General features: G+C 38.2%; 3 protein-coding genes across 3 annotated transcripts; 2 read left to right on the plus strand and 1 right to left on the minus strand.

The window, feature by feature from the left end:
• Positions 1-2916: 2916 nt before the first annotated feature.
• Positions 2917-7422, plus strand: LOC141905278 (glutamate receptor ionotropic, kainate 3-like). The gene is made up of 8 exons (XM_074794106.1): positions 2917-3131; positions 3208-3312; positions 3396-3524; positions 3604-3807; positions 4258-5090; positions 5163-5331; positions 5620-5742; positions 6760-7422. Exons 1-8 carry the CDS (start codon positions 3012-3014, stop codon positions 7420-7422), a joined length of 2346 nt encoding a protein of 781 aa, XP_074650207.1. The 5' UTR covers positions 2917-3011.
• A 3804-nt stretch (positions 7423-11226) lies between these two features.
• On the minus strand, positions 11227-13267 carry LOC141905279 (uncharacterized). Its single transcript, XM_074794107.1, has 5 exons — positions 13162-13267; positions 12996-13078; positions 12568-12848; positions 11351-11582; positions 11227-11264 (listed from the first exon to the last, which is right to left on the minus strand). Exons 1-5 carry the CDS (start codon positions 13176-13178, stop codon positions 11227-11229), a joined length of 651 nt encoding a protein of 216 aa, XP_074650208.1. The 5' UTR covers positions 13179-13267.
• A 9973-nt stretch (positions 13268-23240) lies between these two features.
• LOC141905281 (complement decay-accelerating factor-like) lies at positions 23241-24882 on the plus strand. The gene is made up of 4 exons (XM_074794110.1): positions 23241-23256; positions 23703-23876; positions 23952-24122; positions 24476-24882. Exons 1-4 carry the CDS (start codon positions 23241-23243, stop codon positions 24622-24624), a joined length of 510 nt encoding a protein of 169 aa, XP_074650211.1. The 3' UTR covers positions 24625-24882.
• The last annotated feature ends 497 nt before the right edge of the window (positions 24883-25379 follow it).

Below are 25379 nucleotides of genomic sequence, written 5' to 3' on the forward strand. Positions count from 1 at the left end.
TCTTTATTACATTTCTATTCACATAAACACACAATGGAATCATCAAAATAAACTTTTCCTAATATTTTCTGGGCTATATACCCGGCCTCTACTTGACCAATACCTGCCCATCTGAAGTTTAACCGAAATTTCCGATAATGCACTTCAAACAACGAAGAACTCTGTAAAATTCGACCGATCATCCAAGTACTTCGATTGTTGAATTCTTTCAAAAGTAAACCCCTGTTTCGTTCCTGACAGGTTGAGTCACTGAATCAATCAAATAAAAATCAATCAATCATTTACGAATAAATGGGAGAGAAAATCATTCAAAAAAATTCTACGAAAATACAGTTGCTAAACTGGAATATAATAATTCAGTTGTATTGCTTTTTCAGAAGTGATGCCGTTAATCATATTGACCTAAACATAGATTAATAACGTGTATATATAACTCAGTTGCTAATTAGACAGCTATTTACAGTAATTGTGTCGTTGATGTTGTTGGGTCAACGGTTCGAATGTGTTTGTCTGCGGCGACGCGTAACGGATTCGAATCATCCAGGGGTCAGTTGCTCAATAGTTGGTTGAAGCAGGGAAGTGTGATGATCACACTTCCCTGGTTGAAGATAACCAGTGGATAGATGCCATATTAACAATGAACTTATAATTGTCACTATGTCAACTATCCACTGGTTAACTCTAATCAACCTTTGAGCAACTGGCCCCTCCGACTATTGTCTCCTGATCGACACCCGGAGCTACATTGTTTCATAGTCGCCCGTGTGTTAGATGCTTCGTGCACAGCCACAGATGTTTTTGGTAACACCGTACGTCCATGGTAACACCAATGTTCCTTGTTGACCCACTCAATACAATTCAGCCTATCACTCATTTCAGTAATGGCCTTTTGTGTTCGAGTCATCGTGTTAGTAGGGGTTATCCTACTATGCTGCCACCTTGTGACAGCATGTACAGTTGTTGTCGGTGAGTAACTGTGAAAATATATAATTCTTATTTTGTTGCTGCATTGATATCTGATATCTTCAAATTGCCATCAAAAGACCAATAGCCCAAAGGTTGGTTAGTAGATATATCCATCGTTAAGAATGGTCTTTTGATTATCAACTATCCACTGATTACCTCTATCGAACCTGTTAAGCAATTGATCCCGTTATCCTGGTACTAAATTCTTCTTAGGAAAAATTCTACGTTTTTTGTTCATAGGAATTTATCAGTTAGACCATTATGATAATCTGTTGATAAGCACGCGGGAAGCGTTCCACGCGAAAGCGCAACAGACGCGAATCGGTTTCGATATGTCGTTTAAATCTTTTCAAGTGAATTCAACGGCAAATTCGTATGAGGAAATGTTCAGACGTAAGTAACGATAAATTTTCAAACTAAACGGAAACAAAACAAGTTTGTTACGGATTGTTTAAAGGGGAAAGTAAAATGTGTTGCGTAATTTTTCACAGCCCTTTAGATGTTTTTCAGAAATAACGGGCCGAAATAACTTATCCATGAGTGAACCTTCAATTCATGCGACATGTCATTCATCGCTTTGAATATTTCACTGTAGTATTGGTATTTTGTTTCTCAGTTCGTGGTGAGTTCATAGTCAGCGGTGTTACAGTCGTTATTGGACCCTACAACTCGTATCTAGATGGTGCCGCCAGTCATCTCAATATTCCATATATAGTCACAGATAGCGTGCCTATACAGGCGGAGGGATACGACAATACTATAGTGGCGCTACTTCCATCTCAGAAGCATATGGTACATATGGCTTATGACGTATCACACAAATATCACTGGAGTAATATAGCTATTCTTTACGAGCATCCGATTGGTAAGAGCCTTTTCTGTACATTGAATACTGCACAGGCCCATCTTTACATCTTTACGTTACGCTAATTAGACAAATCTAATTTGCATAAAAGTCTCTAGTGCAAAGAAGTTGTCGGTTAGATTTAAAATTAGATCGTCTGCTCAATTCTGTTCAGGGATTCATGAAATCATGAGCATTTCATTATTTATTGTTTTAGGCGTTCCGTTTATTGAGAAATTCGTACAATATACAACAATGCGCGTTTACACGTGGAAGATGCGTGGCTCCATCTCACGACAAGAATTGAAACGAGATCTGATGGAGCTGCGCACGGAGACGGTCCGTCATATTCTCGTGGCCTGTAGCGTTAACCTTACTGAACGCATCTTCCAAGAGGTGATTCAAACTTCATTACGATTAATTAGAGGGCTTATACTGTAAATCTGTTTGATCATATACTGATGAATTGGACTGACGTCGCTGGGTCACAGTTGACGGTCATTTGACGTCCAAGATGACGTAGGTCACCTACTGGCGAATAGTGCATCCAATCTAATGAAAACAGAACACTTTGCATACCAAATATTTTGAAAAAAATGAATGAAAAATCTAAAATCTTTACATATGTCAATTACAACGCGGGAGGGCGTCCTGGGTGTTGTATCAATGTGGCTGTTACGTTTTGCTCTTCGGAGAAAAACCGTTTATTCAAAGTGTGAAAATAATGATAATGTTTGGTATTTTAATTCAGGCTCTGAAATTGAGTATGTTATCCGAGAATTTCCAGTGGTTAATTCCATCAGTAGTGAGTAAATATACGAAATTCCCGCACACTAAAAATAAAATCCGAAATGTTTCCTCGAATAAGCTGTAATTTATCAGAGTTTCGAATATCTCTTAATACATCATCAGGATTATAGTGTGAAGTATTCCTGAAAATGGCCATTAGGATGTAGGTCAAATATTGAATGAATTATTTGCTCGAGGAAACATTTCGTTCTTTTTATTCTTATTGTGCAGGGATTTTCTTTAACCGTCTCAACGCAGTCTCAGAGTGTTTCATTAATGGTTAAAAAGCTCTTTCAATTTTCAGGACCCACACCACATCGATACGCGGCCATTTGAATACACGGGTGTGAACTTCACAATCGGGCAAATCACCGATGAGAAGGATTACCAGGCTAAATACAACGCCACCTATATGTTGAAAGCGGCTGCGCAAGATGCAGTTACCATAGTAACCCATGCGACATCTAACTCATTGATACGTAGTGATACATGCCCGCGGCGTGGCAAGGCATTTTATCGCGAACTCATCGCCGTAAGAAATAGTTCCCAAGTCGATCTTGTCATAAAGTAATGAATAAAGTAAGATTGTATTGGATTTTGTTTTACAGTTTAGAGGAGTCGGGTCATTGGGACGGTATGAATTCGATAAGGATGGATTACGAACAGACTATACCGTTACATTGGATGGACTCACTGATAAGGGACTAAAAAAGGTTTGAATTCTATTTGTAGTGGGTTTAGTGGATTTTTTTAAGGGAAAAGCCAAGAAATATTAAAATGGTATTTGTTTTTGTAGATAGGTTCGTGGAAACGTGTGAAACAGAATTCGATAGATTTACACCGAGCTATGCTTCAATCTGGACCCAACATTCCATCGAATTCATATCCACTCGGTAAAGAGACGGTCAGAGCTGTGACGATCATCGTAAGTGCCCCTCGAACCGATCAGATTCACACTCCATTCCTAACAGACTCGTAACATAGATATTTCAATTTCACTTCAGGAGCCGCCATTTGTCGATTTCGTTCCCGGATATGAAAATCTGACCGGAAATGCCCGTTTCCAGGGTTATTCTATCGATTTATTGAACGAAATTGCGAAACTGTTAAATTTCAAGTATGAGTTGTACTTAGTCGAAGATGGTCAATTCGGCATTAAAACAGCGAGCGGTGAATGGAACGGAATCGTTGGCGAATTATTGAAAGGGGTAACAAATAGTATTATATATTTCAATAATCTGCGCGTTCGGTCGAGTATCAGTTGAAATGTTTTCATTTAAAGCAAGAGTCAAGAATTGTGAACCTAATATTGATAAATTTGCCAATATTTATCAAAGACTTGCCTTCGATTGAATTAACACAAGCAAACTGTCAGACTAAAACTAAGACTAATTAACGATGTTTACATTTTTTAGGTTTAACTGAACAACTGTTTAATTCAGCACATTTTTCTATTTTTGTTTGAACGGCTGAGATGTCAATTTCTAGTTCAGAAAATTTTATCAAAGTATCAATTTTTTTCTTCATAGCTTCACAGCTGTTTAATTCGGCATATTTCCCCTCGAATCGTTTCTACATTTTTGTTTGAATTGCTTAGACGTAAATGTTAAAAAGAAAAGTTGAACATCTTTCCAATGTTTATTTGTTTCTATTTTCAGAACGCGTCTCTGGCCGGGGCTCCGTTAACTATCAACGTACAGCGAGAAGAAGTTATCGATTTTTCCAAACCATTTAAAACAATCGGAATCAGCATCCTTATCAAACGACCGCAAGACAACGTATCATACTTTCAATTCATGCTTCCGTTATCCGTCAACGTTTGGATGTTGATAATCATAGCGTTAGCGTTCGTCAGCGTTATAATGGTTGTCATAGATACGATTTATCCGGCTACTGATGGCTCCGTCAGGTTCAATATTAAAGAAAGTTTATGGTTCAATTACGGCGCTTTGGTTCAAGCCGGAACTGAGAATCTACCGCGAACTATTTCAGGGCGGATGCTGGCGAGCACGTGGTGGTTTTTCTCGCTGATCATTATATCGTCTTATACGGCGAATCTTGCGGCTTTCTTAACCGTGAGTAAATTCAACACTCCGATCAGTTCTGTAGCCGACCTAGCCGCGCAGACCGAAGTTAAATACGGCACCGTTTGGAACAGTCAAGTTATGTCGTTTTTTGAGAACAGTAAAATTGAACATTTCAAACGCATGTGGGCCTACATGTCGACAACGAACCCTCAATCGATGGCGATGACGTCACAGGAAGCGTTCGAGAAAGTGGCGAACTCTAGCGGCGATTACGCGTTTCTCTGGGATTCCCCAGTCGTGAAATATAAAACCACCCAAGACTGTAGAATGATAGAAGTAGGTCACGCGTTCGATTCGAAAGGCTACGGTATAGGGGTACCTCCTGGTGCCCCCTATCGGGATTCGTTAACGATGGCTATACTGCATCTCAACGAGAAGGGAGTTCTTCAAAGACTCGATGAGAAGTAAGCACAATGCCTTAGAATTTCGTAGACTTCCGTTATGCAAATTAGCTAATTTGAATATTTGATTGACAGGTGGTGGCGTGATACGAAATGTGCAGATGAGAATAACAAGTCGGCGACAACTCAACACACAGCTTTATCGTTGAATATGGTGGCTGGAGTTTTCTTCTTTTTACTCGGAGGAACTGCTTTATCCGTAGCCGTAGGAGTTATGGAATGGCTAATGAACCGTAGGCGAAAGGTATGAATCGCTCTTCTCCTCTTCCTTCCATCTCCCTATTAGACGGGAGTGGATTATAGTATATCTCATACGATAATGCTTGATGTACTTTGCACAGAGTGATGGTCGTTTCTTGTAACGAATACGAATATTTATTACACTCCAACCATTCCCATGGTATATGGAGGAAAAACAGTATTTACAATTATTTACATAAACAGTAGATAACGTTATCAATGCATAAGCGCCTTCTGGCGGTCAAAGTCTGAATCAGAATACTCGTTGAACCCGATTGTTGTATATTTTCAGCGCAATGATCCGAAAAATGAGATGAAGAGAATGAGTAGCACAACAAACCACGAAGAACCAGTTCTTCTTCGCGACCCGTTTACTGCCATTAAAAACCACGCAACGCTGAACGATAATAAAAATGTTCATATCTAAAAACACCGAACTCTTCGGCATCACCGTGTTACACTGTGTCGCCATCTCTCGGTAGAATTTAACATTTTATGCATATTAATTCGTCATTGATTTTGTTTTTTCTTTTTATATTTTGTGCTATTTTAATAGTCGATGAATAAATTCTTGTTTGTTTTAAAGAAAAAGAAGCAAATTGTTTAGTCGCCGTAATCGATCTTTAGATTCACTACAGTTTGGAAGACACTTGAAAATAGAATAAGAAAAATATAGAAAAAAATAATAATAAAACAAATAAGAAATTTATAGAATAAACGAATATTGAAATATTTCACTGATCTCGACCGATATTTGTATTCACTGATTTTATCTCATTATTAAAATGATTAGGCACGAATTGCTGTTATATTGATTGACAGATAGCGGTTATTAAAGTCAAGTGGCAATAGACACAAATATTAAGATATATATCAGTTCTATATCTAACTCATTCGTAAACGTATAATTTTGTTCTCGCTAGGAATATATCATCGATTTCACAAACAGTAAGATAAGATTTAGAACCAATTTCTACTTAAGAGAATTGTAAGTATCTAATTCCGATGAAAATAATTTCCAAATAAAATAAATCGATTGATAGGTGTTTTATTTGAATTTGAATTGATATGCCGATCGTAGATAATTTCCCGATCATGGACGATTACATCATTGTGTCAGATCACACACAATCCAGCATGAGGCAAAATGCTCGCAACATTTTTTGCCAAAAAGTAATTCCTTGATCGATTTAAAATAAACTGAATTAATGAAGTGAGAATGAAAATAGATTTTGCTAGAGTTTGTATGAAATCTTGTTCGTTTTACCATGGACTGCTAAAACGTTTTAGAGTCCATGGTTCTTCAGCCATTCTGATAACTAACCGCCAGTCTCAAACATTTCAAGACAACTCGTTGAATCAATGTCACGACTGTTAAACATGATGCAGGTTGGTTTCAAACAGTGACTAATGACGTGTGCGTTATTTTTAGATGCAGTCATCCAGGTCAAACGATCCTTATTCGTCGGTATCGAAAGTCAATCAACGAATACAACGAAACTTCGAACGAACGCAGCAATTACTCGAAACAAAACGACTCGAACGTGAACATAAACTAGCCAGACAACGAGAGATGTTCATTACTAAATACACGTGTCCTTTTCCTAATAGCGATCTGTGTAAATGTCCTATACACAACATTCCGAAAAGAAGAACGTATTCAAATCGATCCGTCGATGAACTCTCATCTGCCCGGAAGTTGGCGTATAAACTTCCGGTTGTGAATGGTATCAAAATGGCCGATGTTGACAGAAAATTTGAAAGCGGTCAAAACCGCAGCAGCAGCAGCATCAGCAGCAGCGAGAGGCTGAAAACACTGGACTTGCACGAGTCAAATTCATCCCTGCGTGATCTCAATGAGGGTTCTCAGAAACCGTCTACTGGTACCTCGACTGTCGTTAATATTCTGGGTCCATGTAGGCGGCGCTCTAGTAGCATGTACGTTCCTCATATGTTTATCATGGAAGAAGAAAATGAAGATTTCTCCGATATTAAGAATGAAAAGATGGACATAGAAATTTATAACAAAACGAAGCCACGAAGAAGAAGATATTCATTCGACGTAACGACAAGGCCTTTCAACAGTGAAATATAACAATTCAAGAAAAAACATAGAATTTATTGGAATTATCGGATTGATTTGAGAATCTGGTATTCTGTAGTTAAAAAGATGATACAAATATATCTAAACCAATATCATGACCCACTAGGTTTTTTGGAAAACGAACTTTGTGTTATATTTTCAGTTTTTATGTTTGATTCAGTAGATTTTATAATATATATTTCATCATGGGTTGAATACTTTGTATTCACAATTCTGAACTTCAATTCAGTTATATTCTATACAATATGCGTTTCAGAAAATCTGAATAAATTGTGTAATATGAGAAAATGTATCTTTGCTTTGTTCAAACAATGAATTTCGAGTAAAATTCGACTTCATTTAATGTATCCGTGAGTGCAATAGTTTTACCAACTAAAAGCAGTCAGTGCAAACAACATTGGTCGATTCTATATGTTGATTAGTTTAACAAACTCTCTGATGAATGCTGAATAGCTGTCGCTATTAAGATGTCATTCATTACTAACCGTGTAGATATCGTTTGCCAGAATGTGACGAAACACTGATTGAATCAAACATGAATTCTACCACTGAGAAACCCGCTCTCTACTTTAACTCTTCTGGTCTGATGTCACTGAATGAGAGATCTGTTGTCCACCGTACTGTGTTACTGGTCATTTTGACGACCCTGTTCTTGTTAGGAGCCTTCGGAAATTCAGCTACTTTCCTGATAATGATAAGTCGTAGATTCCGCAGTTTATCTTACGCTAACTATCTGATCGCTTTGTCAGTCAGTGATTTTGTGCTTTGTCTCAATTATTCATTTATACCTTTTTTACAGTTTGTTTTCTTGCATCTAAAAACCGGTCGTATTGTGATAAATTCACTTTTAAGTTGTCAAATCTACGAATTTGTCGTCGTTTCGATGAGTGGTTGTAGTTCGTGGTTAATAGTAGCGATAACTCTAGAACGTGTGGCAGTTGTTCTCTTCCCGTTCACATCTCGTTTGATATGTACACCGAGATTCACCCGGTTGGTCATTATGTTTATCTTCATAATCAACGCACTAGCATTAGGTGTTTACCAAGGACAAGCAGTTAAATTTTCAGAAAAGTTTTCCGGATGTTACTACGAGATATTTGACCAATCGATATACTGGACAGTCTACGCTGTCTTTGCTTTACTTCTTCCTTTGACTTTTATTCTAACATCAAATTCTGTTATAGTTTTTCAGTTATCTAGAAGTTCGAAAATAGTTTCGTCCGATCAGAAAACTACAAAATCAAAACGTACAACAAAAATGCTTGTAACAGTTTCACTCGCGTTTGCGATATTCTCAATTCCAAACTGTATGTTTGTATTCGTACCAATTCCCGCGCATCAAAAAGAGGTTGTATTAGACATTTTGAGTCAAATCGTAATGTGTAACAACTCAATTAATTTTTACATATATCTTTTACTGGGACGAGAAATTCGTGAATATTTTTGCATGAAAATCTGCTGTAGAAATTCTCTTCCAGGACATGGCTGATGGAAGCGTTACATTTTTACACGTGATGGTGTAGCTGTTATACTAATTCTTTAACTCATAAGACTTCATAACTATCTGATCGCTTTATCAGTGCATTGCAAATTATCAGACCTGGCTGCACAAGTTTTAGTTTAATGCCTGTTTTACAGTTTATTTCGTTATAGATGATCCAATATACCTGATGGATTCACTCATAAGTTGCCAAATCTATGAATTTACATTGGGATGCGTATCGTCAAATGGTTCGTGGTTAATAGTAGCGATATCTCTAGAACGTGCGGCAGTTGTTCTCTTCCCGTTCACATCTCGTTTGATATGTACGCCGAAATTCGCTCGATTCACCATTGTAATCATTTTTGTAATGAATGCACTTGTAATAGGCATTCACCAAGCCGATATAATGGAGTTTTCTGATAGTTTTGGATGTTACTATGAAATGTTTAGTCAATTCGTACTTTTTGCCAAATATGTTGGCCATGTTTTTCTCATGCCTTTAACTGTAATTTTTACAACAAATTCTATGATAACTATTCAGATATTCAAAGGTTCAGAAATAGTTTCGTCCGATCAGAAAAGTACAAAAGCAAAACGTACAACAATAATGCTTGTAACAGTTTCACTCGCATTTGCAATGTTTACACTACCATCCACTATTTCTTCATTTCGACCAGTGACCGCGAAACAGAGGGAATATCTTTTCGATATATTGAGTCAAATTTTATTGTGTAATTATGTTGTCAATTTTTACATTTATCTTTTACTGGGACGAGAAATTCGTGAATATTTCTGCATGAAAATCTGTTTTAGAAATTCAATTATCTGACAATTGATTTCAATTTTGATTCTACAGTGAATTAGACGAAACTTCAAAGAATATACATTTAACTAAGTTCACTTAATGAACACGGACAATGTCCAACTCCCTTTACTTGATGACCACCAGCGACCATTACAAGCCGAATCAGAAAATAACAATAACTCCAGACGAAATATAGAATTTCAGACGGCATCTGTATGTAATATGGGCATTACGAGAGGTCCATATGATAATTAGTTTACAGGTGTCGGATCCGTCTGTCAATTGACTTGATGCTGGATAGAGGATGTACAATGGGGGTCCCGGGTTCGAACCCAGTAATTACTGATACTGATTCAGAGTGGTCCTGATGCTGAATAGAGGATGTACAGGGGTGTCCCGGGTTCGAGAACCAGTAATTACTGATGCTGATTCAGAGTGGTACTGATGCTGGATAGAGGATGTACAGGGGTGTCGCGGGTTCGAACCCAGTAATTACTGACACTGATTCAGAGCAGTCCTGATGCTGAATAGAGGATGTACAGGGGTGTCCCGGGTTCGAACCCAGTTATTACTGATACTATTCAGAGCAGTCCTGATGCTGAATAGAGGATGTACATGGGGTGTCCCGGGTTCGAACTCAGTAATTACTGATACTGATTCAGAGTGGTACTGATGCTGAATGGAGGATAAACAAGGGTGTCCCGGGTTCGAACTCAATAATTACTGATACTGATTCTGAATGGTCATGATGCTGAATAGAAGATATACAGAGTTATCGATTTATTGATTAAATTGTCGCATCTGTGCACCAGTTATAACAATGCAATTTTACAACCAGATTATTCAAAGTTATTTGTGTGCAGAATATGTCAATGTATATGTAACGCAGTTGAATTTCACTTTGCGTTCAACAATGAATAATTTCATATCTTACAAATGATGAACATATGTCATATATAAGACTTCATTAGTATCTGTGAGGTTTTCTTTCACGTGTTTAAATTTACCAACCATATGAGCAAAAGATATAGTCAACGCAAACTGTCAGAAACCTGGATCACTGGTCAATTATGTTGTTGAATAGATACAAACTCTATGATGTGAGACTTCATTACTTACCGTGTATATATCATTTGCCAGTATGCGACAAAACATTGATTGAACTAAACATGAATTCTACTCAGATGCAGATTACCACTCTCTACTTTAACTATACCGGTCTGATGTCATTGAATGAAAGATCTGTTGTCTACCGCACTGCGTTACTGGTCATTCTGTCTATCTTTTTCCTGTTAGGAAGGTCAAGACTATGAACGGAACTACGCTTCCTCCTCAGCTGATCTCGTTTCACACCCAAGTCATAGAAGATATTCAATAGACCCGAATCGACTACACCACAGGAATTGAGAGAGTTAGCCCTGACAAATAATGACTAAAAACTAGAAAAATCACCACAATTTATTTTGATCAATATGATTAATTTTATTGATCACGTGATCTTCACAATTTAGAACATTGGATGGTCTGTTCCCGTAACACAAGCACCTGTAAAATAGAAACAAATGAATCTGTAATCGAAAATACAATAGAAATTTATTAGACACCGAATATTGTTTAGTTACTGGCTGTACCTTCAGCTGTGCCCGTAAATCCACTAATAGCAGCCATTTTTAATTTTATAATTCGTTTATTCGTATCGAATATTACACGGAAATGTCCCATTCTGCTCATTATACCGTATTGACCAGTACTTAATCCATCTATCATCATTACTGGTGAATAAGGGCGTTCCCTGAATATTTCTCTCGGTTCAGCTGTTTCTATTAAATCAGACAGTGATATCCTCGATAAATGTCTCTGATTCTAAAAATAAATACATATGCAATACTTAACCGAACGTGAATAAAGAGGGGCGGAGGAGAGGGGAGGGATGGAGGAGATGGGTGGCGCGGAGGAGAGGGATGGAGGAGAGGGATGGATGAGAGGGGAGGAGGAGAGGGGAGGGATGGAGGAGATGGGCGGCGCGGAGGAGAGGGATGGAGGAGAGGGATGGATGAGAGGGGAGGAGGAGAGGGGAGGGGAAGGGCGGAGGAGAGGGGAGAGAGAGGGGCGGAGGAGAGGGGAGGGATGGAGGAGATGGGTGGCGCGGAGGAGAGGGATGGAGGAGAGGGATGGATGAGAGGGGAGGAGGAGAGGGGAGGGATGGAGGAGATGGGCGGCGCGGAGGAGAGGGATGGAGGAGAGGGATGGATGAGAGGGGAGGAGGAGAGGGGAGGGGAAGCGCGGAGGAGAGGGATGGAGGAGAGGGGAGAGAGAGGGATGGATGAGAGGGGAGGAGGAGAGGGGAGGGATGGAGGAGATGGGCGGCGCGGAGGAGAGGGATGGAGGAGAGGGATGGAGGAGAGGGGAGGAGGAGAGGGGAGGGGAAGGGCGGAGGAGAGGGATGGAGGAGAGGGGAGAGAGAGGGATGGATGAGAGGGGAGGAGGAGAGGGGAGGGATGGAGGAGATGGGCGGCGCGGAGGAGAGGGATGGAGGGGAGGGATGGAGGAGATGGATGGCGCGGAGGAGAGGGATGGAGGAGAGGGATGGATGAGAGGGGAGGAGGAGAGGGGAGGGGAAGGGCGGAGGAGAGGGGAGAGAGAGGGGTGGAGGAGAGGGGAGGGGAGAAGGGTGGAGGAGAGGGGAGGAGGAGAGGGGAGGAGGAGAGGGGAGGGGAAGGGCGGAGGAGAGGGGAGGGGAGAAGGGCGGAGGAGAGGGGAGAGAGAGGGGTGGAGGAGAGGGGAGGGGAGAAGGGCGGAGGGGAGGGGAGGGGGTTGAGGCGGCGTAGATATTTATAGCTTTACTTACGAATTTAACTTCGCCATCGTTGTGAATGATATAATACCAAGCATGGCGAATACCATCGTAGGATGATGGTGGATATACTACTATATAAACTGCATCAACTTGAGGATTTCCCGTTTCTGAGTTTATATTAAAGCGACCAAAAATAGTCACCTGCCATCTCAATCCGGGTACGCTTTCACCTCGTAAATCATAGAAATAAGTGAAGTCGGTATCATTAGATGTGTATAGTATCTGTTTGCCAGATCCGGTTGCACTTTTCACTGAACAGTAACTGTATGGAGCTGTAAATATAATTAAACCACACTGTTATATAGAAATAAATCTCTCCCAATCCTCTCAACCTTTCCTCATTCCCTCCCTCCTCTCCTCTCCCCCTCTTCACTCTCCTCTCCTCCTGACATATACATGATAAAAGTTGAACTACTTACTGTTAGCAGGAACCTCCAACTCATACGTCTGCGATGAAGAATGGATCATTAGGAATACGGTCAATAATACTAACAAGCATCTCCTATTGTAATATTAGAATAATAATAATAATAATCATGTTCAATTTGAAATGTTATCATTATTTAATCTATATCCATCACTTACCCGACAAGGAACGACATGTTTGTAATCTCGATCTACAATCATTTGAATTGTCTGAAAGTTATTTACTTATTTATACATTCATGAATTCAATGCTTCCAGCTGTTACCCGAGAGAGTGTTGTCATCATTGACGCGATATAATATTGTTTATTTACTGTAAATAATTATTGCATCCTGATTAACGAATAATAACAGTATGACAGCTGCTGCTGCTGCTGCTGCTGCTGCTGCTGCTGCTGCTGTTGCTGTTAATAGTAACAGGTTTGATCATCGATGAACATTGTTATATCACGTGATACATGACATTAAGGACAATTTCGATACAAAACGGTGAAAACTGTTCTCGTTCTTAGAAATTCCAAAGAATAAAGTGTTTTCCTAGCAATTTAATTGAAATTCTTAATATACAAACTGTTAGACACAGGATATAAATATTGACTCGCCCTTACCACCCGTCGGCTAGGGATCAGTTATTGGTCGCCGATCTTACTGTCAACCTGCAGCCGTATTCATTAAACCTTACTAACTATAGTTTCTTATGTGGGGGAGGGGGGGGGGGGGGTTGAGGCGGCTATTGCAACAACGGATCAGCGGGATCGATTCGATCTGTGAAATAATTATTAACAGTAAATAAACAATAAGATCAAGCATCAATAGTTGCGCTGATACCGGTGACAACAGCTGCAATTCGACCAATACATATCATATGGTTTATGTTTGGATCCCGGGTTCGAGCACAACATCACAGCGGTATTAGTTCCCAGAAAATATTCCTCAAATTATTTAAAAAATTCGAAATAGCACCAAAAACGGTACCGTAACTATAGCCCCAATGCTAAGGGGGGGTCCCCAACTCTAACCCTAAAGGCTGGCTTATGTCGACAAGCAACGCGACGCCTACTGACTCCTACCGACTCCTACCGACTCCTACCGACTCCTACCGACGCCTACCGACTCCTACCGACGCCTACCGACTCCTACCGACTCCTACCGACGCCTACCGACTCCTACCGACTCCTACCGACTCCTACCGACGCCTACCGACTCCTATCGTTCGTCCGACACGCATTACCCGCGACACGGCTACGCTCATTGACAACGTATACGTTGATAGTAATATGAAAGGAGGTGTGAGTTCTGCCATCCTACTGGCTGATTTGTCAGATCATCTTCCGTGTTTAGTTAGCATCAATACGGGTGCATCAACTAATTTTAAAGATAAACATAACGTAAAAAGTAGAAAATTGGACAATAAAAATGTGTATTATATAAAACGTGCCCTATTTGCAACTGATTGGTCAGTCTTAGACCAGCTGGATGTCAATAGTAGTTACAATTATTTCCATAAGAAATTATCTGATATCATAGATTATTATGCACCGATCATCTCACTACCTACACGCAATAAAAGTATAATAGAGCCTTGGATGACACGAGGCCTCATCAACTGCTCCCGCAGATGTAATAAGTTGTATAAAAGTATTATCGGACTTGATAAAAACCACCCGAACTACGTTGAATATAAAAAATATCGTAACGACTATAATTCTGCTAAAAGAGCAGCAAAGGAAAGATTCTACAGTGAAAAATTAACTAATTTTAGAAATAACGGTAGAAAACTTTGGTCCACTATGAAAGATCTTCTCGGAAAAACAAATAATAAAGATTGCATTCCTGATATCTTTAATATATTGGTAAATTAAGTAATAACAAGCAAGACATTAGTAATGGTTTTTGTAAATTCTTCAGTTCTGTACGTCATGAGTTATCAAAAAAACTTCCAAAACCAAGAACAGATTTCAAAGATTATATGCCTGATATGTATAGCAGTAACTTGTTTTTATTTCCGACGGATGAAAGTGAAGTTGAAAAAATAATTTCTAATTTTGATCCCAAACCGTCCGCGGGTCACGATAATATTAGTAGTATTCTTTTAAAGCACATCGGTAACATAATTGCAAAACCTCTTGTTACAATTTTTAATAAATCAATAGAAACTGGAATCTTCCCGGATGCATTTAAAATAGCCAGTGTTACACCTATCTATAAAAGAGACGATAAAAGGAGCTTTAAAAACTATCGACCGATATCACTATTGCCAACCATCTCTAAAATTCTTGAAAAGATAATACACAAGCGATTATATGGCTATTTGGTTAAGTACTCTATCTTATATAAAAGTCAATATGGTTTCAGAACTGGCCATGCTACCAGCCATGCTAGCATGGAACTAATAGGAAATATAATAAAATCATTTGAATCTAACTGTTTTACACTAGCCGCATTTATTGATTTGAGTAAAGCATTCGATTGCCTAAATATTGAATATCTAATTCATAAATTATATGTATATGGTATAAGAGGAAATGTTTTGTCATGGTTTAAAAGTTACCTAGAAAAGCGCTCAATGTATGTTAACTTCTCCAGTATTCAATCTGAAATATCACACATTAACTACGGTATACCTCAAGGTTCCGTATTAGGACCATTACTGTTTTAGTATACATTAACGATATGCACATGTGTCTGAAAAAATGTAAACCTATCTTATTCGCCGACGACACGACCGTATATATTAGTGGAAGCTCAATTGATTATCTGATACAAACCATTGAAAATGACTTGAATATACTACAAGATTGGTTTACTGCTAATAATTTAACTGTTAACATTTCTAAAACAAAAGTAATTCTTTTTAAACCAAATAGAATTAAAAATATTAAGAATCAAGATTATACGATAAAAGTAGACAACAAGGAACTTAATTTAGTATCATCAACATGCTTCCTTGGATTACATTTAGACGAGTTTCTTGATTTCAATTTACACATTAGTAAAATCTGCACCAAAATAGCTAGTCAAATTTATTTAATTAACTCTGTTAAACATTTAGTACCTACATATTGTTTAAGACAACTTTATTTCAGTTATATCCATTGCCATTTTACGTACTCACTGATCTCATGGGGCCCTCTTATCTTAAAAAAAACCTGTCCAGATTAGAAAAATTACAGAAAAAAGCCGTTCGAATTATTTCTAAATCAGCATACAATAGCCCCACAGATCCAATCTTTCGCAAATTAAAAATTCTAAAATTCCAAGATATGATCCAGTTAGAAATACTTAGACACGCATATCAGCTTATCAACAATGAACTACCAGCACCGATCATAGACTTATTTCAAAAGAATTCGGTATATCATCAGTACAATACTCGTCAGCACAATCATCCCCGAAACGCTCACCATAAGAAAAGCATTTATAATAAAGTTTCCTCAATTTAATTCCAATAATGTGGCAAAACTCCAATAACAACCTTAAATCAAAAAAAATCACTAAATTCCCTCAAACAATCATTTAAAAGCAATGAACTCTTAAAATACTGAATTTCAAACAATCATTTATCTGAGCCATGTTTACTGTACTGGTATGTTGTGTGTGAATCTGTGAATGTCTGCATGCTTGTGAAGAATGATTGTGTGTACAGTGGGTGCCCAGATCTACAAGCATTTGCTTCACTGGGTTCCTTCATTTGATATTGGCACATTTTATACTTATTTATATTTATGTATGGATATCATGTTATAAATTGTTTCAATTTCTTTGAAAAATAAAGATTATTATTGTTTATTATTATTATATCACGTGGTACATGACATTAAGGACAATTTCGATACAAAACGGTGAAAACTGTTCTCGTTCTTAGAAATTCCAAAGAATAAAGTGTTTTCCTAGCAATTTAATTGAAATTCTTAATATACAAACTGTTAGACACAGGATCGCTGTGTCCTATAGATAGATATTGACTCGCCCTTACCACCTGTCGGCTAGGGATCAGTTATTGGTCGCCGATCTTACTGTCAACCTGCAGCCGTATTCATTAAAACTTACTAACTATAGTTTCTTGCTCTAAATTAACAACCCACTAAGTTAGAAAACATTTGTGAATATGGCTACTGAGCGCTCTCACGACTGCTGCTGCTGCTGCTGCTGCTGCTGCTGCTGCTGCTGCTGCTGCTGTGCTGCTGAGCGCTCTCACGACTGCTGCTGCTGCTGCTGCTGCTGCTGCTGCTGCTGCTGCTGCTGCTGCTGCTGCTGCTGCTGCTGCTGCTGTGCTGCTGAGCGCTCTCACGACTGCTCAGACCATGAACACTGAAACGAGATTTTCAAATTTTCAAAACTCAAATTATATACTATTTTGCTATAGAACATTTCATCTTCGGTTGATTTATTGTGGGATTTCTCTCGTATGGTCTCAAGTTGCTGGATTAGCTATGGAGCAAATCTGGACTTAGGACAAGAAATATCCAAACAAATAGGCAAGCAACTTCATATGCTGTTTATATATATGAGTGGGCGGTGGTTGTGGTTTATACTGAGACACTCGAGGTTATGTATCGTATATCGTGTTTCTGTTTATTCACCGTCAGATTGTTCAAACTTATCGCCGAACATCTGTCCGGTTAGACCCAGTACAGTAAGCGCCAGGGCCCAATCACACTCATCGTGCTGTAAAACAGTTTACAATACCATCGAATTAGAGATTATAGAGAATTTAGCGAAACAGGTAAGAAAATGAATTTAAGACATAAAATTAATTATTAATCTACGTCTTTAAAGTAAAGAAATTGATAATCGATCAATAAAAGGTTTTAAACATTTTAAGTGGCACCTATTGGTTCATTGAAAAGTGAAATTACGCTCAGTTCGACAGTTTTTGTTCGATCAAACTTGAATCACAACTGTTGAAACTGTAGAAAATGTGAACTGTTAAAACTGTGTCGAGTCAAGTTACGTTAAGTTATTTCTAACATGATTGAATCTATATGAAGGTTATTCGGTACTAATCGAGAGTTTTAACAAATAGACTGAGTGTGTATTTTGACAGATGTAACAAACTGAAACAGTTCGTCCTCGCGCAAAAACGTGTCTGTCATAAAAACACCGAATTCCGTTCAAATGAAATCCGAGCGAATATTTCCAATCAGTTTCTTTTTTGAGATCGATTCTTCTATCGTTTTTAATTATGAGAAACCACGTTGTTATTTTTAGCTGTAGTGATGAATCCCCTACTGCCAGAGTAGGCTCCACCAGAGAACCGCCGAGAACAGAAAGAAAGAACGAACACTGCATTCGAGAAGCTTTTGATTGTGTTTTTGTTGGTGGTGTCTATATGAGTGATAAATCTTATATCCAGAACCGGGTTAAATGTTCAATTCTATGATTGTGAATAACAATTGATTCAATTCACGTTTCAAATGATGACATGTCGTATTCGAATAAACGATCATTCGAATGACGGATTGTCTTTAATGATCGAAAGTCGCTAACTGCCCTGTCAGCGCTGTGTGGTCGTTTGAGTTGTTATTCGTTCTCAAGAAATGGTGCACGGCTTATAATCGTGACTTGAAGGTAAAAAAATTATCATTTTACTCATCTAGATACGAAATTAATTACATTCTCATCATGTTTTCGATGAGGAATAATAGACGTTGATTTCGGACGATCGGAGTATAATTAGATTAAATTTTGAAACCCTCAACAAATCCTTAAAATCGTTGGATTGTCATGAGCTTTTGTGATCGTATGAAACATTTTTTCAATATGCGTGTTTTACAAATCTAAATAGCTATTCCTAATCTATATCTGGTGATGAGTTGTCTTTTTATGGAAAAACCACCATTTTTCATTTGCAGATGAAGCATAACTAAAACTATGAATCACTATCATCAGAAAGAAGCGACGATGTTCTATTTGGTTATAACGTTATTGCTGATTCCGTCAGTAAATCCAGGTAAATTCAATCTTATCTAATCGTGCTATAACAATGATTACTGTGGGTGTTTCGGTACATTCATTCAGACCTCACATCAAGGATCGACGTATATTTCTAGTTTGTTTATATCGTGGTGAATCCTGGGTTTATGAAACGGAGAATTTTCTCGGAATAGTGAAACATCTCCAGCACCAATCCTCAGTTCCCTGTAACAGTTCGCAGCCTACACACTTTACACTCATTTGTATAACTTATTTTTTTTTGTCGTTTTAAAAACACGACGCAGGTGTTCCGCACGTTATAAACTACTAGGTCTGAGTTTATACTGCTTCTCGCTTTCCTTCTTGCTCTAGTTATACATTTTATTCATTCGTCAAAAAGTCATTTTATTTCCCACCTACCACTGTCGCTTACCTTTTAAACTTTCTATAACTGTTTCGAATTTGCCCTAATTCCATAAAATGAACGTGTGAATTTCAAATATTTACAGGAATTAACGCGTGTGAACGCTTGACTGGTGTCTGAATGTTTGTTCGGCTTAAACAAACTTTTGGTGTCTATTTCGGATCGCAAATTGAGAATTTTCCAATCATAAATCATATATAAACCTCTATCTCATCTCCGCGGGTCCAGCAGCCGTGATTAACTCGTCAGAGACCATATAAATCCATAAAGATAAATGTAATGCTCATTTCAGCGTGTACCGACACAACTTCAAATTGTCAATTTTGGGCCGACAGCGGAGAATGTGATAAAAATCCGGCGTGGATGGTTGAAAATTGTCCAGTAGCTTGCAAGTCGTCTTGTAAATGCCCAGGTATTTTTGGGTATGAAAGTTGATAGTTTCAAAGATCGTAATAAATACGTAATTGAATTGAATTCTGTAGGTTATAAAGTTGAAAATATCGAAGTGAATGAACTCAGTTTCGTATTCTATTTCAGCTCATTCCTATTCGGGAAGTAACCAGGATACACGTTGCGCTTGTCAATCTTACGCCCAGGATGAATATTGTGAGGAAAAGTACCCGGATTGGATGGATAAAAACTGTCAGTCAGCATGCGCTTATAGAAATAGTACGTTTGATTTGATCTTAGACCTAGTTCTACACTTCCGTGGGTTCGATCTACCTTGAACTCAAGTCCATAGTTGAGTGGGTTTGTTATGACTCTGGCCCCAGTTCCACAGTTTTGCACGGGTTTAATCTCACTTTAGATTTCAAGTTCCGTGAACTATATTTTAAGTATCTTTTTGGAATTTCAGATATAAACTGTGGTGACCCGCCTGTTATACGTTACGCCGTCGTTACTAATCTTGGGAACAGCAGATGGTTGGCTAAGGCGACGTACGCATGCGCCCCCTACGCGTCAACAGATCAAGACCAATCAGTAGATAATGGCTTACGAATTTGTTCGCGAGTACCGAATTCAGGAGTCTGGGTCAGTGATGCTGACGATCCTATCTGCGTTTGTAAGTACGATATATAATTCTACATGAAAATCACAAGACACGACGTCCTGTTGACTATTTATATAAAAATCCCACAATATAAAAATTCAACTACTAAAATCTGTTTTTCTGATGTTTCGATAAAATTCTCCTTTTAATCTTCAGATATCTATTCAAATATGACTCACTCTAGAAACTATCGTCGCAAAAGATTTCATCTTAAATCTTTGAAACTTGTACATAGTGGGATTTGATTTCATGATCTATTCGTCCGAGTACGGGCTATTTTACTACTTACAAATGGTTTTTTACGCCTTTCAAGCAGTTTAATCAAACAGATATTGTCTATGTTTTCGACAGTAAAGAATTGTACGGGTTCGCCTACTGACGAGGCGTTTTCTACGTGGAACGCAACGCCCCCTAGACAAGCCGATAATACTTATATATACGATACACTGATAACCTATACATGTAAAACGGGTTATGAGGTGAAATCTGGAGATACAACTCGTAAATGTTTCGCCAATACAACATTTACCGGTTTCTCAGACTGGACACCGATCGTCTGCGGAAGTAAGTTCAGTTATTCTACATCGGTTTGAGGTCCTTCTCTAACGCTCAATATTGTAACCTACGGCCATCGAAAATAATCATGTAATTCTATTGTAAATTTGCTTTCTAATCCGATAACTATATTGTTCAAACGAGTGAAATAAGTTAAGCTTGCAGTTTTAATTTGTAATAACGCATTCATTGCTAACGCAGAGGTATCGTGCGGGAATCCAGCAACACCTATCGACGGTTCTGTAAACTATAAGTCAACGCTCTACGATGATAAGGCTACGTTTTCCTGCATTTCCGGTTACGAAGTGATCGGCCCGAGCTTCGCGATTTGCCAAGCGAACAAAATGTGGAGCAGCAATACGACATGCAAAAGTACGTGCGACCCTTATGAAGTGTATTTTACCGTTTTCTGATTAGCTGAAGTTAATTTATGCAAAACCCGATAATTCTATCCAGGAAAGGACTGCGGAAATTTGAATGTTACCGATGGCAACGTGTCGTATGCCAATGACACGTCATTCGGATCATATGCACACGTTGTCTGCGACCGTGGTCACGTGGTCCGCGATGATTCGACCAGCCGTTGTTTGGAGACTGGACAATGGTCAGTGAGGCCTTATTGTCAACGTAAGTTAAAACATAAGTGTTGAGTGACCGTGTTAAAAAAAAGGTTTCAGAACAGTAAAACTGGTAGCAGTGTGAAGGGTAGAAATCACGAGTTATTTATGTAAAGAGCAGCTTCGTCAGGTTGAACCGTAAATTCTTTGATTTATTACAGGTAAATCTTGAACCAGATGAAGCTGTTTTATGCGCTAGTAACAAAAACTTTTAATTTCCAAATCAATTTAACCTACACGACAGTACAACCTGTTTGCACTTCGAAGGAATCGTGGCGCAATGATTGATTATACCTATAACTTACGTCATTTGATTGACAGGTGAATGTCCCCGAGCGAACAGCTCTCACAAACAGGTGTTGACATTCAACTTTGAAAAGAACATTGTGTCTTTTAAAATTCATTTCTTTTTCTTATCGTTACGAATGATATCATATGTATATTGTATGTAAGTAGCTGAGAGTGGCTAATTCTAAGTCAGACTAGAAACCAGAAACACGCTGACAATTTATGTGTTCGAATGAAAGCCGCTTTTATTCACCGAGTTTTTCTTCGTTTCAGGTAAAAACTGTTCAACGCCGCAAACAAACAGTAACGGATATTTTGAATACAACAACACGCTTTACGGCGACAGCGCGAAGTTAGTTTGCAATGAGGGGTTCCACACGGGACAGAGTGCACCTGTCGCGTGTCTGGAGACAGCTGCGTGGGACACGTTTACAGAATGCACCAGTAAGCATCAGCCTGATAAACATTATATTAGACATTTTAGATTTATAGTTTACTCCGCATCCACAACAACTGGTAGAACTAAGTCCAGGGCCAGGTTTCACGAAAAAGTTAACCTCAAATTTTTGGTGTAATTGCCATTGGTTACTTCATGTTTTCAATGAGGGCAACAATTCAAACTTAACCGTTTTTAGACTTAAACTTTTTCGTGAAACTGGACCCAGGGCCTAAATCGATACACATCTCACTTTCATGAATTCAATTTTTCTCAGTCCATCAAAAAGAAAATTTGAAAAGACCTAACAAATATTCCTTTATTTTCATTCCGCACAGAAATAGAATGTCCCGAACTGGTGATAACTGATGGTATTTTGAACGTTACCACGACGACGGTCGGGGATACAGTCAGCATCACTTGTCGCTATGGTTACAACCTCATCGGTCCAAATCATATAACATGTTTGGATACGGGCACGTGGTCGGCGCGTACCACCTGCAAACGTGAGTTTCAATTGAATCAAATCTAATTCTTATTTCTGTAATGAGCTAGAAATCAATCATTTCTACGATGTGTATTTCAGGGGTTGCATGCGGTGTACCGGAGCAAATTGAACACGGTTATGTGGAATATACCGGGGACCATTTGGATAGTATCGCCCAATATTCCTGCCTTCCCGGTTTTCTGATGTCGGGTCCGAGTCAAAGCGAATGCCAATCGAACAACGAGTGGACAGTTCACCCCACTTGCCACAGTAAGTGTAGCCATCGCGTTTTACTTCATTTCTTCAGTCTCAAATAACTATAATAGAAAATATTTCTACATCTTAAGTTACCTAGAATATCTAGGTCAATATTGTGCGATTTCTACTTTCACAGAATTTCTTCTTTCAAATATCACATTTCTTTCTCATTTATTGATATTTCGGCGTCACTGTTTGCAGACTATGATGACCAGCTCACGAGGTATCGCGCGCAATCGAAATAACATTCTCAATATCGCTTTTCCAATTCACCTTTAACTATACACAATCACCCGTTTCTAATGTAACGCATTTATCCACTTCACTGCAAGAGTATTTCATATTCCACCTATTGACGTCACAGTTTAGTATGGTTTGAAATTATACCTAACATTTAAATTGGCACTTATCTAATAAGCTTATAACGACCAATTGTTATTATGTTATAATTTCAATCCAAGATAAAGATTATTATCATCACCATAATCAATATCTATGTTAATCTACAAATGAATTACCCAATTTAGAATCACAGCTTTGAAGCAGAATCTAAATTAATTCTATCTGACAATACTTCATTAAGTCGTTACGTTCTTCACGTCCATCACGATAGAATTGCAAATAGTGGAAGTGTTAAGATTAATCCGAATTCTCCGTTTTTGCTCTCAGAGAAGAATTGCGGACAGCCACCGACTGTCGATTACTCTACAGTAAAAACAACAGGAAGTTTATTCGGAGATACAGCTACGTATACTTGTAATACTGGTTACACATTGAGCGGTAGTCCTAGTATAACGTGTGAATCCACTGGAGCGTGGACCTCTCCACATCCTATTTGCAACGGTAAATATACCTAAAAAATAATTACGTAAAATTCATCTGGTAAAATCGAGCTAAAGGAAGTGTGTAAATTTTTAGGTAGAGATTGCGGACTTCCTCCTAAAGTAGCGAACAGTAACGCTTCCTACTCGTCGACGATACATACCAGTCAGGTTAAATATGAATGTGTCTCCGGATACAAAATGGACGATAATGATCAATTGACTTGTACTAATGGTAAATGGGATGGAGTTATTCCTTTCTGTAGCTGTAAGTGAATTTCCCTCCTCTTTATCGTATGATTGACTGAATGACCGATTGACCGATTGACTGATTGACCGATTGACTAATTGACTGATTTACTGGTTGACTGATTGACTGATTGTGTACCATATAAACCAACATCATCTGCCGGGAACAGAACAATGTTTCAACATTTGAGTCAATAATTGTTTAAAAACTGTGGAACCCTCATATTCCGTGTTAATACGTCATCATAATATCAATAATGATAATAATTTATTTTTCATTTAAGTACATTACAAAATAAGGTTATTTTCACAATTCGGAATAAACTCGGAGTCATCGTGAACTGAGATATTTCTTGTGTTGATCTATTTCAGTATTGGGTACAGCGAAATTGTGGTTATATCTGGGAGTTCCTTTAGCGATGATCGCGTTTGGAGTCGCCGGAGTTTTTACATTCATTTACTGCAGATTCAGACAACGAAAACAAATCATCGAAAAATTGAAAAACTACAACGGATTCTAGAGAACTATTTAATCCACATCTTTTATCGAAATAACGACGGCAAGAAATGGCGTCATAAACGGTGAAATAAGCAGTAAAAATAGTGAAATTAACAGTCAAGTGAATAGTGTATTAAATTACGGAATAAAATGGAATAAAAATCCCAAAATTTGGTAGTCATCTAGAAACTAGGTAATTTTACCTGTAAATCCTATCACCAGAGACTATGACAATGAAGATGTTATTTCATCAATTTTCTGAATTTTCTTTTGAATTATATTCTCAGTTTGTATAAAGATATCTGAAATATGTAGATTGCTTAAAAAAGATCTTATGTTTTATACTAAAAAAAATTAAAAACTTCCAGATATCTCACGATATGTAATTCTGCAAATCAAACCTATGAACCGGTAATTCATTCGATGATAATTTATGATTTAATGATGAATAAAATGATATTATTTTTATACTATATATTTTCTAATGTCCTCTCTCTGCGTCTCTCTGCGTGGATAGATTCAACCACCAGTTTTTGGGGGACGGCTCCGGTGACGACAGGTATTCACAAACCAGCTCTGTATAGTCAGTTTGAACTTTATGTATACAGTTTTCACAGCCATTCTATCGACCTTTTGATTCTATGAAGGAGAAAAAACCTTTTTTCACAATAACAGTGAATACGCCGCTAGAACCTACGTACTTCAAAAGACTGGATATGAAATAGAACACACGCGTAATATCGCTACATTTTTCACGGTTATTTATCGAGTACTGAA

The sequence above is a fragment of the Tubulanus polymorphus genome, chromosome 5, assembly GCF_964204645.1.
Source record: "Tubulanus polymorphus chromosome 5, tnTubPoly1.2, whole genome shotgun sequence".
Taxonomy (NCBI): domain Eukaryota; kingdom Metazoa; phylum Nemertea; class Palaeonemertea; order Tubulaniformes; family Tubulanidae; genus Tubulanus; species Tubulanus polymorphus.

Excerpts from the sequence above, each read along its gene's own strand:
- LOC141905281 (XM_074794110.1), top strand. Across the intron at positions 23,877-23,951 it reads TCCACATCCTATTTGCAACG|GTAGAGATTGCGGACTTCCT; the intron begins GTAAATATACCT and ends GTAAATTTTTAG. Across the intron at positions 24,123-24,475 it reads AGTTATTCCTTTCTGTAGCT|TATTGGGTACAGCGAAATTG; the intron begins GTAAGTGAATTT and ends GATCTATTTCAG.
- LOC141905279 (XM_074794107.1), bottom strand. Across the intron at positions 12,849-12,995 it reads GTTGGAGGTTCCTGCTAACA|CTCCATACAGTTACTGTTCA; the intron begins GTAAGTAGTTCA and ends TTATATTTACAG. Across the intron at positions 11,265-11,350 it reads ATTTACGGGCACAGCTGAAG|GTGCTTGTGTTACGGGAACA; the intron begins GTACAGCCAGTA and ends TCTATTTTACAG.
- LOC141905278 (XM_074794106.1), top strand. The coding sequence starts at position 3,012 with ATGTTGAAAGCGGCTGCGCAAGATGCAGTTACCATAGTAACCCATGCG. Across the intron at positions 3,808-4,257 it reads TTGGCGAATTATTGAAAGGG|AACGCGTCTCTGGCCGGGGC; the intron begins GTAACAAATAGT and ends TTCTATTTTCAG. Across the intron at positions 5,743-6,759 it reads CGCTGAACGATAATAAAAAT|ATGCAGTCATCCAGGTCAAA; the intron begins GTTCATATCTAA and ends CGTTATTTTTAG.